The 15,000-nt window shown below is 47.7% G+C and overlaps 1 protein-coding gene across 3 annotated transcripts in view; it reads left to right on the top strand.

Moving 5' to 3' along the window:
* The window catches only part of GRAMD1B (GRAM domain containing 1B), a 209,590-nt gene that overhangs the window by 143,313 nt on the left and 51,277 nt on the right, over positions 1 to 15,000 (top strand). For all 3 annotated transcript variants that reach the window (XM_070952207.1, XM_070952208.1, XM_070952209.1), the window contains one exon: positions 5,766 to 5,976. In XM_070952207.1, the coding sequence (XP_070808308.1) occupies positions 5,766 to 5,976 (211 nt within the window). The remainder of the gene's footprint in view (positions 1 to 5,765; positions 5,977 to 15,000) is intronic.

The following is a 15,000-nucleotide window of genomic DNA, read 5'->3' as shown; positions in this document are numbered from 1 at the left end:
AAGGAAGGGAGGGAGGAAGGCAGGACTAGAGTATGAGGAAGGAAGGAAAGAAGGAAGGGGGAAGGAAGGAGAAAAGGGAGGGAGGGAGGGAGGAAGGATGGAAGGAAGGAAGGAAGGAAGGAAGGAAGGAAGGAAGGAAGGGGGAGCGAAGGAAGGAAGGAGACAAGAAAGGAATAAGAAGAGAAGGAAGGAAGGTGAAAAGGGAGGAAGGAAAGATGAAGGAGGGAGGGAAGGAAGGAAAGAAAGGAAAGGAAAGAAAGACAAAAGGAAGGAAGGAAGGGAGAAGGAAGGAGAAAAGGGGGAGGAAGGAAGACGAAGGAAGGGAGGAGAAAAGGGAGGGAGGGAGGAAGGGGGAGCGAAGGAAGGAAGGAGACAATAAAGGAATAAGAAGAGAAGGAAGGAAGGTGAAAAGGGAGGAAGGAAGGATGAAGGAGGGAGGGAAGGAAGGAAAGAAGAAGGGGAAGGAAAGAAAGACAAAAGGAAGGAAGGGGCAAGGAAGGAGAAAAGAAGGGAGGGAAGAAGGAAGGAAAGGGGAGCAAAGGAAGGAAGGAGACAAAGAAGAAGTAAAAGAAAGAAGGAAGGTGAAAAGGGAAGAAGGAAGGATGAAGGAGGGAAGGAAGGAAGGAGAAGGGAGGGAGGGAAGAAGACACTTTGTCTACTTGAGAAGGTGAATATTTTAAAAATCTGTACTAACTAAGCCATGAGGGAGAAGTTCTCAAGATCATTTCTTCTACACAGTCCTGTCTAGGGAAGTTTCCTCTCTGTGTCCCGGCAGCTTCTGAGGGAATTCACACAAGCCAGAGCTCTCTGCAGTCATTGTGTTCCTCTCCAACACCTTTACTAAAAGCCGATAATTGCATGTGTAAAGACTGAATCGCTCCACATTCCATGCAGAATGAAAAAAAGGGAAGCCCCTATTTTTTTAAAAATAAATAAATAAATAACTGTTATAACAGAAGTAGTTTGCGACCACAAGAAGAAAGAATCCAACTTTAGATTGTGCAGGGGAGCAGCTCCTACTTCGAGTAACTTGTCCTGTTCTGGGCATCCCACTTACAGGAAAGCATTTGGAGAAAGGCGGCAAGGAGGATGAGAACCATTAGAAGTCTAAAAGAGTTAAGTCTCTTCATAAAAAAAAAGCAATTAAAGTTAGGATTGCCAGTTCCGACGTGGGCTTTGGGCACTCGGTCCAGAAACGGTTAGCCATCGCTGGTTTAGGATATGAAAGGTATGAAGTTTGCTCCTAAAAGTCTAAAATCCTAGGACGTAGGTTTGTCTCATGGCCTGGCTAACTACAGATGCCATAATGTAGTAGAAGAAAGTAAAGTTTTCTTTCCGTTGGCGTATTTGGCGATATTTGAAAGTAGCTGAATTGGTTTGATTAGATTAACAAGAGTTGGAAGGGATCTTGTAGATCATCTACTCCAACCTCTCACCCAAGCAGGAGACCCTACACCATTTCTCACAGATGGCAGTCCAGTCTCTTCTTGAAAGCCTCCAGTGATGAAGCTCCCACAACTTCCGAAGGCAACTTCTGTTCCATCGGTTGATTGCTCTCACTGTCAGAAAATTTCTCCTTATTTCTAGGTTGCCTTAGGCGAGTTCAGATTAGTTGTCTGAACCTTGGAATCAAAACCCAGAAAATTACCAAAGAACGTCACTTCGAACCCTTTGAACGTGGAGCCTTTGCTGGAAGAATTTCTTGGTAGAGAATGTTGATGTCTCAAAAGTAGCTTAATAAAAGGTAAAGATAAAGGTTCCCCTCGCACATATGTGTTAGTCATTCCCGACTCTAGGGGGCGCTGCTCATCTCTGTTTCAAAGCCAAAGAGCCAGCGCTGCCCGAAGACGTCTCCGTGGTCATGTGGCCGGCATGACTAAATGTCAAAGGTGCACGGAACGCTGTTACTTTCCCACCAAAGGTGGTCCCTATTTTTCTACTTGCATTTTTTACCTGCTTTCGAACTACTGGGTTGGCAGAAGCTGGGACGAGTCACGGGAGCTCACTCCGTTACGCGTCGGTAGGGATTCGAACTGCTGAATTGTCGACCTTTCGATCGACAAGCTCAGCGTCTTAGCCCCTGAGCCACCGCGTCCCAAATCAGCTTACTAGCAAAACCCAAATGATAAGCTTCCCCTTGTGATGGAAATATTTGTATCTCCTGCACACGGGCCTGTGTGCACGCACAAACACACATGCACAAACACAATGTTAAGATACTGCTTTCCTCACCAGGCCTTTTCTTGAAAATTCTCTCCGACTACCTAGTGCGTGTCTGCTGGGGTGGTATATATATCTGCAGCGACTTCTCCAGAAGGGCTTAGAGGGAGGGTCCCGCGAGTTTTTCTGAATTGCCGCTGGCCAGTGAGTTCCATCCAGCATTATTATTATGATTATTTTCAAAGTGGGTCAAGTTGTTTTGTTATTGCCGGCGTGGATTCCTGGTCCTTTTGCAAGCCCCGGTTACTATAGAAACCAGAGAAGACATTTGCCATGCCTGTTCCTGGTCTGGGTCCAAACCAAAAAAACAAAAACAAAACAACTCGCTGGGACCGAGCAGGAACAGCCAAGGTTTGGGAAGTCTGGTGTGGAGAGTTGTGTCGAGAAGGACAACAAATTGTCACATGTCTCTAAATAGCACTAGCAATAGCACTTCGACTTATATACTGCTTCACAGTGTTTTCACAGTCCTCTCGAAGTGATTTACAGAGTCAGCATTTTGCCCACAACAGTCTGGGTCCTCATTTTACCGACCTCGGTGGGATGGAAGGCTGAGTCAACCTTGAGCCGGTCAGGATCGAACTTCCGGCAGTCGGCAGAGTTAGCCTGCAATACTGCATTCTAACCACTGCATCACCACAGCTCTTCCTTCCTTCCTTCCTTCCTTCCTTCCTTCCTTCCTTCCTTACTTACTTACTTACTTACTTACTTACTTACTTACTTACTTACTTGAGCCCCATCAGGATCGAACTGCTGGAAGTCGGCAGAGTTAGCCTGCAATACTACATTCTAACCATTGTGTCACCTCGGGCCTTCCTTCCTTCCTTCCTTCCTTCCTTCCTTCCTTCCTTCCTTCCTTCCTCCCTCCCTCCCTCCCTCCCTCCCTCCCTCATTTACTTCCTTGAGCCCCATCAGGATGGAACTGCTGGCAGTGGGCAGAGTTAGCCTGCAATACTGCATTCTAACCACTGTGTCACCATGGCCCTTCCTTCCTTCCTTCCTTCCTTCCTCCCTCCCTCCCTCCCTCCCTTCCTTCCTTCCTTCCTTCCTTCCTTCCTTCCTTCTTTCCTTCTTTCCTTGAGTCCCATCAGGAACGAACTGCTGGCAGCCGGCAGAGTTAGCCTGCAATACTGCATTCTAACCACTGTGTCACCACGGCCCTTCCTTCCTTCCTTCCTTCCTTCCTTCCTTCCTTCCTTCCTTCCTTCCTTCCTTCCTTCCTTCTTCCCTCCCTCCCTCCCTCCCTCCCTCCCTCCTTTCCTTCCTATATATATTGGCAGTGGTTTGCTCTCCAAGCTTGTTTCAATTTACTTTCTGAACGTTTTATTACCAGACTAGGTAACATCATCAGGACTTTCTTGTCCTATTCTCCTTATCTTATAGATGTCTTGTGTGCCAATGTGGTCAGTTTGGCCATGTGATTGGTTGTTCGCTTGGAACTCTATTTAAATTCTGAGCAGCTGATTGGTTCTCTTGCTGATTGGTCATTCATACGATCTGGTTTCTTACATATTCATATGCTGGATCTAGATATTATACTAATATATGTGCATACACACACACACACAACACACACACACACACACACACAAATATCTGTAGCTCGGGTATAGGATGAGGTTGAAGGTTCGTTCTCCGAGATGTGGGTTGGTTTCTGAATATTTCATTACCAGGCTAACTTCTTCAACAGAGTACCCCTTCCCCTAAACTTCACTGACAATGTTACCTAGGCTGGTAAAAAAATGCTCAGAAACCAACTCATAAGTTCGGAGAAATATATATATATTCATGGCCGATTTCCCCTTCCGCGCCATTTTTTTTTTTTGTAAGCACCAAATTTCCAAAATTAGGTTCAGGTCACGACCAAATCAGTTTGCGACCAAAGTTATGGAACGAATTATGGTCGTGACCAGAGATCCTACACACTCTCTCTCCCTCTCTCTCTCTCTCTCTCTCTCTCTCTCTCTCTCTCTCTCTCTCTCTCTCTCTCTCTCTCTCTCTCTTTCTCTCTCTCTGTATATTCCCTCAACTGTATTCCCTCAAGGACTGTATGACTGTAACTTTGTTGCTTGTATCCTTACGATTTATATTGATATTGTTTCCTGATTGCTTATTTGTAACCTATAACTATCATTAAGTGTTGTACTTTATGATTCTTGACGAATGTATCTTTTATTTTATGTACACTGAGAGCATATGCACCAAGACAAATTCCTTGTGTGTCCAATCACACTTGGCCAATAAAGAATTTTATTCTATTCTCTTCTATTCTCTTCTATTCTCTTCTATTCTAGTCTATTCTATTCTAGTCTAGTCTAGTCTACACCACTCCACTCCACTCCACTCCACTCCACTATACTCCATTCCATTCCATTCCATTCCATTCCATTCCATTCCAGCCCAGTCTACTCTACTCTACTCTACTCTACTCTACACCACTCCACTCCACTCCACTCCACTCCACTCCACTCCACTCTCTCTATATATATATTCTGCATCGGGTACCACGGAGGCCTCTCCCAGAAGGATAGCAAGGAAAACTGGTCCTTAGAGGGGAGCATCCCTCACAATATTGCAGACCCTGATCAAGCAGCACTTACATACCATGTCCTGGATCAAGGGTGTGTGTGTGTGTGTGTGTGTGTGTCAAACTGGATTTCTTTGAGGACCAGATCTGCACTGTAGTTCTCTTTGACTGGCCGGCTGGGGGTGGGGAGACAGGATGGATGCCTCCTGCAGTACTTTGCCACCCAAAACAGAGTGCGGGAGGGGACCCCCCATTTTGCCCAACAGAATGCTGCAGGAGGCCATCCAGGCCCAAAATGAGGTGCAGGGGGTGCACACTGGCCCCCTACACCCCGTTTTGGCCAGCAGTGCTGCAGGAGGCCATCCTGGCCGAAAATGGATCTGGCCAGAGGCACTGCGAGCCGGTCCTTTCCTATTTCCAGTCCAGCCCCGCGGGCCAGATTTAAGCACTCCGTAGGCTGAGTTTGACACCTCCCCCCCGTCCTGGATAGAAGGAAGTGAACTTCCAACAATCTTTTGTGCCGAAAGAAATATTGGGGAGATTCAGGATCCATAAGTTAAGGTTCCCCTCGCACATATGTGCTAGTCGTTTCCGACTCTAGGGGGCGGTGCTCATCTCCGTTTCAAAGCCGAAGAGCCAGCGCTGTCTGAAGACGTCTCCGTGGTCATGTGGCTGGCATGACTCAACACCAAAGGCGCACGGAACGCTGTTACCTTCCCACCAAAGGTGGTCCCTATTTTTCTACTTGCATTTTTATGTGGTTTCAAACTGCTAGGTTGGCAGAAGCTGGGACGAGTAACGGGAGCTCACCCCATTACACAGCACTAGGGATTCGAACCACTGAACTGCCGACCTTTCGATCGACAAGCTCAGCGTCTTAGCCACTGAGCTACCGTGTCCCTTAGGGATCCATAGTCCTTGAGTTAAATGTCTTCACTCACTACCCAATGTGACCGGCCGAGCATCGTTCCCGTGATGGGTTTTTCACTCGATATTCTCTCTCTTCCTTCTCTTCCAGCACTGCCAGTAATTCGAACCGTAGTACGCCCGCTTGCTCCCCAGTCCTGCGCAAACGCTCCCGGTCTCCCACGCCACAGGACCCCCAAGGAGATACCATGGTGGAGAAGGGGTCGGATCATTCTTCTGACAAATCGCCTTCCACGCCAGAGCAAGGCGTGCAACGAAGCTGTTCCTCCCAATCCGGTCGTGGCGGGACCAAGAATTCAAAGGTGAGTTTACGTGTTCATTGTTGAGCGCTCTTTTATATTCTCGTTCACCCTCCCTTGTAGGCCTTTCTCATTCTGAGTTTGCCTCCTTTTCCCTGTCTCACTTTATCTTGATTTTGAGGTCCGATGGTCAGGTCTTGGCTAGTGTGGTACGGTGGCCTAGAGGTGGAGCCCTCGCCTCACAATCAGGAGGCTGTGAGTTCGATTCTAGGTAGAGAGGCAGATATTTCTCTCTCTGGACAAACTGAGAATATATCTGCTGAACAAAACTCTGCAATGGTGACAGGAAAGGCATCCGGCCATTAGAACACTCTGCTAGCTCCATTCAGTTGCCCAGACTCCACGCCGCAAGGGATTATGGAGTCGTTAAATGAATATGACGATGATGATGATCCCAGGAATTGATGGCCCAGGAATTCTGAATCATCCAATAAACCATTGTAAAAGAAAGCACTCAAGTTTGAATAGACCCCTGTGCAAATCCTAAGAACTTCCGTAACGTAACAACCAGGGGTGGGTTCTAAATATTTTTTACTACCGGTTCTGTGGGCGTGGCTTATTTTGTGGGCGTGGCTTGATGGTCATGTGATAATTCTTTAGGATTTAGCAGAGGTACTGGTCTACCAGGCTTTTAACTACTTGTAGAGCTGTACCGGTCTACTCATTTGTTTTTGAAGGCATCGGTCTACTCATTTGTTTTTGGAGGCACCGGTCTACTCATTTGTTTTTGGAGGCACCACTCTACTCATTTGTTTTTGAAGGCACCGGTCTACTCATTTGTTTTTGGAGGCACCAGTCTACTCATTTGTTTTTGAAGGCACCGGTCTACTCATTTGTTTTTGGAGACACCGGTCTACTCATTTGTTTTTGGAGGCACCGGTCTACCCATTTGTTTTTCGAGGCCCCAGTCTACTCATTTGTTTTTGGAGGCACCGGTCTACCACCACACTGCCTTTTAACACTGATCAGCTGTAGGGCGGCCCTTTGAAGCCCCACGGCAAGATTTTAAACAGTTTTTTTCCTTCTAGCCAATCAGCTGAGACTCAGGAGGCAGCAATAGATTGGGGGTGGGGCCAAATAAAAGGTAAGAATAACGTGGGGGGGGGGCGGTGGGAGGGCCCAGCTCCCAAACAAAGAGAACCAGTTCAGTGACATCATATTGTCACCGTTTCCGGCTCGGCCGAACCGGGAGGAACCCAACGCTGATAACAACATTTTCTTGTTGGGGCGAAAACCATATTTGGAATCGTTCCTTAAATAGCATGAGGATATCAGAAGAAACCTACCAGATTAAACTAAGAACCGATCTAGAGCAGCGGCAACCTTTTGGGCACTAGGGACCGGTTCCGTGGAGAAAGATTTTTCTGCGAACCAGAGATGGAGCAGTTTCACATGTTGCTTGCATCCCGCGGATGGGGCTTCGCTTTCTTGCACGGCCTGATTTCTGGCATGCCGTCGCCTGGTGCCAGTCCATGGACCGGGGTTTGGGCACCCCTGATCTAGACCAACGATTTGCTTTCACTTTGGCCAAGCAAGTGCCCGTAAGGGATCCCAAAGCTGGTTGGCAGCAGTAATTCTCTGCATTTGCTCCATAACAATTGATATGGATAACCAATTAAATAGGAGCCAACAGTGTGTGATGGCAGCCCAAAAAGCCAATGCAATCCTAAATTGCATTAACAGAGGGATGCAATCAAGATCAAGGGAGGTATTAATACCACTCTATAAAGCCTTAGTAAGATCACACCTAGAGTCCTGCATCCAGTTTTGGTCACCACACTATAAAAAAGATGTTGAGACCCTAGAAAAAGTGCAGAGGAGAGCAACCAGGATGATTAGGGGACTGGAGGCTAAAACATACGATGAATGGCTGCAGGAACTGAGCCTGGCTAGTCTAGTGAAGAGAAGGACCAGGGGAGACATGATAGCAGGGTTCCAATATTTGAGGGGCTGCCATAGAGAGGAAGGGATCAACCTGTTTTCCAAAGCACCTGAAGGTCAGACAAGGAACAATGGGTGGAAACTGATCAAGGAGAGATTCAACCTAGAAATGAGGAGGAACTTTCTGACAGTGAGAACAATCAACCCATGGAACAGAAGTTGCCTTCGGACGTTGTGGGAGCTTCATCACTGGAGGCTTTCAAGAAGAGACTGGGCTGCTATTTGTCAGAAATGGTATAGGATCTCCTGCTTGACTGGGGGGGGACTAGATAACCTATAAGGTCCCTTCCAACACTGTTAATCTGAAGGAACTGGGCCTGGCTAGTCTATTTATTTCAGATTTCTATACCGCCCTTCTCCTTTCGGACTCAGGGCGGTGAACAGCCAAAGTAAAACATTTGTACACAAAAGTTAAAATAGATTTAAAATAATTAAATAAAGTTTGGCCCATAATTTAAAACATTTCAATTCAAAACCAATATCAAATTTTAAAAACCCACCATAAAATCAGGACAGCCCGGCTAACTGAAAAAAATAGGTTTTAAGGGCCCGAAGAAAAGTCCGGAGGTCTGGGATCACTCGTATCTCTGGGGGTAGATTGTTCCAAAGGGTAGGTGCCACCACAGAGAAGGCTCTCCCCCTGGGGGTCGCCAGCCAACATTGTCTGGCCGACGGCACCCTGAGGAGGCCCTCTCTGTGGGAGCGAACCGGCCGGTGGGAGGCTATTAGTGGCAGAAGGCGGTCCCGTAAGTACCCCGGCCCTAAGCCATGGAGCGCTTTAAAGGTGATCACCAATACCTTGAAGCGCACCTGGAAGTCCACCAGAAGCCAATGCAGCTTGCGCAGGAGAGGAATCACATGGGAGCGCCCCGTCGCTCCCATAATCCCCCGCGCGGCCGCATTCTGCACCAGTTGGAGCCTCCGCGTGCACCCCAAGGGGAGCCCCATGTAGAGAGCATTACAATAGTCCAGACGAGACTATTCTAGTGAAGAGAAGGACTAGGGGAGACATGATAGCAGTCTTCCAATATTTGAGGGGCTGCCACAGCCTTTTTCAGCGTGTTGTGCTTATGTGACAGCGTTTTACGATGCTTTCGCTGAAAACCAGGGCTTCCCCAGCGTTTTGCAAAACCATGCCCATCGTGAACCATGGGTCCACTTAACGACTGCAGCATTCAATTAACGACCACTGCTGCCGAAAAAAAAATAAAAAATCCTGCGTCCGACCCATTTTCCAACCGTCATGACACACAACTGTAATGGGCAGGCTCCATTACGGCCGTATGTCGAGGACTACCCGTATCTGCTGTGATGTTTCAAAATAGCTCGTTCCCCGTTTTAAATCCAAAGCTCCTTTTTCAGGATAGAAGCCGGAAGTAGCAGAAATAATGAGGCTCTATTGGGGTCAGTTATTGTTTCTACGGAAGACGAATGAATAGGCAAATACGTACTGGTATACCTGCCCATAAATTAAGTGTAGGTGAAAAGCCATGTCTCACATTTCACATTTCAATGGAGCTGTTGAAACTTCCTCGTTCCTTCTTTTCATTCGTTTCCCCTGGATCTTTAGGCATTAGCCAATCAGGCTTTATAATATAAAGACGTGCCTGTTGTGTGGCCTGTCGGCTGCCAGCCCCTCCAACAGCCGACTCAGAGGAGGAGGAGGAGCGTGGAAGTCAGGGTTAGCATCAGGGTAACCTGAGAGCTCCCAGGGGGAAGAGGGAATGGAGCTGGCAGAGAGAGGGGGGGGAGGGAGAGAGACGGAGCCTGGGCCGTCCGTCAGCCCTCAGATGGAGAGTCAACAGCCCCCAGGTCTGGAGGTGGCTGATGAGGAAGAGGAGGAACAGCTGGGTCCGGTGCCTGATGCGCAGAAGGCAGAGGAGAGGAGAGCAGTGGAAATCTATGGGCCGGTCCTTGGGATGGAAGAGCCACCGCTGCTGGCAAAGTCCCACCCTACCTCTGGGGATAAAAGGCAGGGGGCGGAGATGAATAGGTGTGGCAGGCAACTACTCATCTTCCATTCGGAAGGACTTGTTAGCCTGCGAGATAAAACTTTTTGCCGGGGCTTCCAGCATTTCTAATAAAGGAATCTTTTGTGTTCACGTCAGAGGGTTTGTCGTCTTTGGGGAGCTGGCTCAGAACACCTATCCTGAATTAAGCGAAAGGGGATATTTATTTATATATTTATTTATTCATTCATTCATTCATTTATTCATTCATTCATTCATTCATTCATTCATTCATTCATTCATTCATTCATTTATTGGTTCGATTTATATGCCGCCCTTTTCCGGAGACTCAGGGCAGCTTACAATGCATTAAGCAATAGCCTTCGTACTTTTGTATATACCTGCTTAGTAGGGCTTTCGGGCCCCCCCAAGCGGTGTTCTTTTTTATACAAAGTCAGCTTATTGCCCCCACAAACCGGGTCCTCATTTTACCTACCTCGGAAGGATGGAAGGCTGAGTCAACCTTGAGCCTGGTGAGATTTGAACTTGCAGTAATTGCAGGCAGCTGGTGTTACTTAACAGCACTTAACAGTGCTTTAGTCTGCTGCGCCACCAAGGCTCTTAACAGCATTTCCCGATAAGGGAGGCAGAATTGCCCGTAAGGATTTCATTTGCAAAAGCAGAATGTTTCTCTGAGGACCAGACAGTGGCTACGACTCTTATCGTCAGCTCAGGAAGCAAAACAAAAGGATAATTTTTTCCCCATCGTCCTGGCTGTTGGGACTTGTAGGCTCAAAAGGAGAAGAAAAGCCCACTAAATCAGGGGTCCCGTCCACGGCATGCCAGCAACCGGGCCACGTAGACAGCATGCAAAACCACGCCCCCTCCAGTTCCACGGGAAAACCTCTCTCCACGGAACCAATCCCTGGTTCCCGAAAGGTTGAGGGTCACTGGACAAAACCATCACCCAAATTTCTTTCTCTTCCAATTAGAGATGGTTCAAAGTGGCAAAAAAAAAAAAAAAACCCACCGCCTCCCCAAGTTTCTTGGCTCTGAGACAGAGGCTACTTTAAGACTAGTGGACTTCAACTCCCAGAATTCCCCAGCCGGCTGCACCGGCTGGGGAATTGTGGGAATTGAAATCCACAGGTCTTTAAAAGTTTGCCAAATTTTTGAGGCCTCTCTACTCTGAGACTTCGCAATGTCCTTCAGAGGGGAGAGAATTTCAGAACCATCCGATCAGATTAGGAGATTATTTTTTCACCCAAGGTCTTTCTACATTCTACAAGAGCCGATGGCGCAGTGGTTAGAGTGCAGCACTGCAGGCTATTTCAGCTGACTGCTAGCTGCAGTTCAGCAGTTCGAATCTCACCAGGCTCAAGGTTTGACCAAACCTTCCATCCTTCCGAGGTGGGTAAAATGAGGACCCAGATTGTTGGGGGCAAATATGCTGACTCTGTAAACCACTTAGATAGCGCGGTAAGGCACTGTGAAGCGGTATATAAGTCTAAGTGCTGTTGCTAAGTGGGAAGGAGGGGAGGGAGGGAAGGAGGGAGGGATGGAGGAAGGAAGGAAGGACCAACTATAAGTCTAAGTCCTATTGCTAAGTGGGAAGGAGGGGAGGGAGGGAGGGAGGGAGGGAGGGAGGAAGGAAGGAAGGAAGGAAGGAAGGAAGGAAGGAAGGACCAACTGTGATAGCACAGTGGTTAGGATGCAGTATTACAGGCTAACTCTGCAGGCGGTTAGCAGCTCGATCCTGTTCAACTCAAGGTTGACTCATCCTTCCATCCTTCCGAGGTGGATAAAATGAGGACCCAGATTGTTGGGGGCAAATATGCTGACTCTGTAAACCACTTAGATAGCGCGGTAAGGCACTGTGAAGCGGTATATAAGTCTAAGTCCTATTGCTAAGTGGGAAGGAGGGGAGGGAGGAAGGAAGGAAGGAAGGAAGGAAGGAAGGAAGGAAGGAAGGAAGGAAGGAAGGAAGGGAGGAAGGAAGGAAGGAAGGAAGGAAGGAAAGAAGGAAGGAAGGAAGGAAGGACCAACTGTGGTAGCACAGTGGTTAGAATGCAGTATTACAGGCTAACTCTGCAGATGGTTAGCAGTTCGATCCTGTTCAACTCAAGGTTGACTCAGCCTTCCATCCTTCTAAGGTGGGTAAAACGAGGACCCAGATTGTTGGGAGCAAATATGCTGACTCTGTAAACTGCTTAGAGAGGGCTGTAAAAGCACCATGAAGGGGTATATAAATCTTAAGTGCTATTGCTACATTACTAGTAAAAAAAATTGCTGACTCTGCTTTGTTTGCTTCTCAGTTGTAAGTTTTCATTGAACTCTCTTCCTATTTCTTCCTCTGTCTTTTTTTTCCTATTTCCTTTTTTTTTTTTTAACTTTGCCACCAAGCGCCTATCTCAGGGATGGCGAACCTTTTAGACACTGCGTGCCCAAACTGCATACGTGCGCATGCCCAAACAGAAAGGTGTGTGCGTGAGCGTAAACGCATGCATTTGCTTGCACACTCACATGCGTGCATGCACGGACACGCACGCACGCATCAGTGGTGGTATTCAGCCTGTTCTATCCGGTTTGAGCAAACCCGACCAGACGTCATCACGTCCCGTTTTTGATGCTCTGCGCGCAAGTGCTCACATTTGCAAACTGGTAGCGAAGCTAAGTAAATACCGCCCCTGGTGCGCATGCACATATGCTCACATGTGCAGCAGAGACCTGAAGGCCAGCTGGCCGGCGGGAGGCGGGGCATCCCAACATCCCTGCGCCTTGGTGGTGCAGCGGACTAAAGTGCTGTTAAGTAGCACTTAGCTGCCAGCTGCCTGCAATTACAGCGCGGCAAGAAGTAAGATCTTTTTCTTTCGTGAGCTTCTATTTCGTTGTTTGCAGGGAAACAGAAGCTCACGAAAGAAACGCCATGGAGATCTTATCTGGGGTGACGGCGTGCGTGCCATCATGGCCCTATTTTTTTTTTAATTTGATTTATATGCCGCCCTTCTCCGGAGACTCAGGGCGGCTTACAATGCGCTAAGCAATAACCTTCATACTTTTGTATATTTATACAAAGTCAGCTTATTGCCCCCACAAACTGGGTCCTCATTTCACCTACCTTAGAAAGGATGGAAGGCTGAGTCAACCTTGAGCCTGGTGAGAATTGAACCTGCAGAAATTGCAGGCAGCTGTGTTAATAACAGGGTGCATTAAACCACTGTACTACCAAGGCTCCTTTAAAATTTTATTTAAAATCAGCTTTCTTTTTACTCCGTTCGGTTCCTTCCTGTTTGCAGCCAATAAATTGGACCTTTGAAAAATTGAAGATCCTTTCCCCAGTTGCAGGCTTCTCATGGATCAGGACATTTGAAAATTGACTCTCTAATTCAGGGGTCTCCAACCTTGGCAACTTTACGACTTGTGGACTTCAACTCCCAGAATTCCTCAGCCAGCAGGGTGAAAGAGCCTTGGTGGTGCAGCGGACTAAAGTGCTGTTAAGTAGCACTTAGCTGCCAGCTGCCTGCAATTACTGCGAGTTCGAATCTCACCAGGCTCAAGGTTGACTCAGCCTTCCATCCTTCCGAGGTAGGTAAAACGAGGACCCGGATTGTGGGGGCAATAAGCTGACTTTGTATAAAAAAAGAACACCGCTTAGGGGGCCCCCAAAAGCCCTACTAAGCAGGTACATACAAAAGTAAGAAGGCTATTGCTTAAAAGCATTGTAAGCCGCCCTGAGTCTCCGGAGAAGGGCGGCCTATAAATCGAACCAATAAATAAATAAATAAATAAATACCTTTCGGTCTCGATGACTGACTTGGATTAAATCCTGCAATTCCGGGACCTTCGTTCGCGATTGACTTCTCTTTAATGAGATTCACAGCCTGTCATGGCACTATGTTTCCAACAGAGGGAGCCCTTTCCTAGCCTATCCGGCCCGCTAAGCAAGCTTGATGCAACTTTTACGCCAATCCGTATCGTATCCTCATTTCACCCGGGGACCACAAGTCGGTGCCTGATATACATGCAAGGAAAATATTTTTGAGTCAACTGAAAAGATTATCCTTTGAGAGCGTAATCCCACCCTTTGGAATGAAACCTTGGGGGCATGCAAGGGGGTTGTAAGGGCCTATTCTTGGAAGGGCCTGTTGCCATTGTGCGGTCCCGGATGTGCGTCCCTAATTTTGTGTCCTGGAGAATCTTCTGCTTCTCCAGTCAATTCTTGCTGAAGATTAACATGCTGGCTGGTTTAGCTATCTGAAGCAGGGGGGTCAAACTCGATTTCTTTGAGGGCCACATCATGGTTGTGTTTGACCTCGGGGGCAGTGGTGAATTCCAAATTTTTTTACTACCGGTTCTGTGGGCATGGCTTGATGGGCATGGTGTGACTTGGTGGGCATGGCAGGGGAAGGATACTGCAAAATCCCCATTCCCTCCCCACTCCAGGGGAAGGATACTGTAAAATCTCCATTCCCTCCCCACTCCAGGGGAAGGATACTGCAAAATCTCCATTCCCTATCCACTCCAGGGGAAGGATACTGCAAAATCTCCATTCCCTACCCACTCCAGGGGAAGGATACTGCAAAATCTCCATTCCCTACCCACTCCAGGGGAAGGATACTGCAAAATCTCCATTCCCTACCCACTCCAGGGGAAGGATACTGTAAAATCTCCATTCCCTATCCACTCCAGGGGAAGGATACTGTAAAATCTCCATTCCCTCCCCACTCCAGGGGAAGGATACTGTAAAATCTCCATTCCCTCCCCACTCCAGAGGAAGAATGCTGTAAAATCTCTATTCCCACTCCACTCCAGGGGAAGGATGCTGTAAAATCTCCATTCCCTTCCCACTCCAGGGGAAGGATACTGCAAAATCTCCACTCCCTCCCCACTCCAGGGGAAGGATATTGCAAAATCTCCATTCCCTATCCACTCCAGGGGAAGGATACTGCAAAATCTCCATTTCCTCTTGATCAGCTGGGATACAGGAGGCAGAGAATAGATGGGGGCCGGGCCAGTCAGAATTTTTACTACTGGCTCTCCAAACTACTCAAGATTTCTGCTACCGGTTCTCCAGAACTGGTCAGAACCTGCTGAAACCCACCTCTGCTCTCCACTTTTAAAACCATAGATTCCTTTT

Source organism: Pituophis catenifer, unplaced genomic scaffold (genome assembly GCF_029215685.1).
Source record: "Pituophis catenifer annectens isolate HBS135680 unplaced genomic scaffold, rPitCat1.0.hap2 SCAF_12, whole genome shotgun sequence".
Taxonomy (NCBI): domain Eukaryota; kingdom Metazoa; phylum Chordata; class Lepidosauria; order Squamata; family Colubridae; genus Pituophis; species Pituophis catenifer.
Note: the sequence above shows the minus strand (reverse complement) of the source record. Positions and strands in the feature narration are given on the sequence as shown.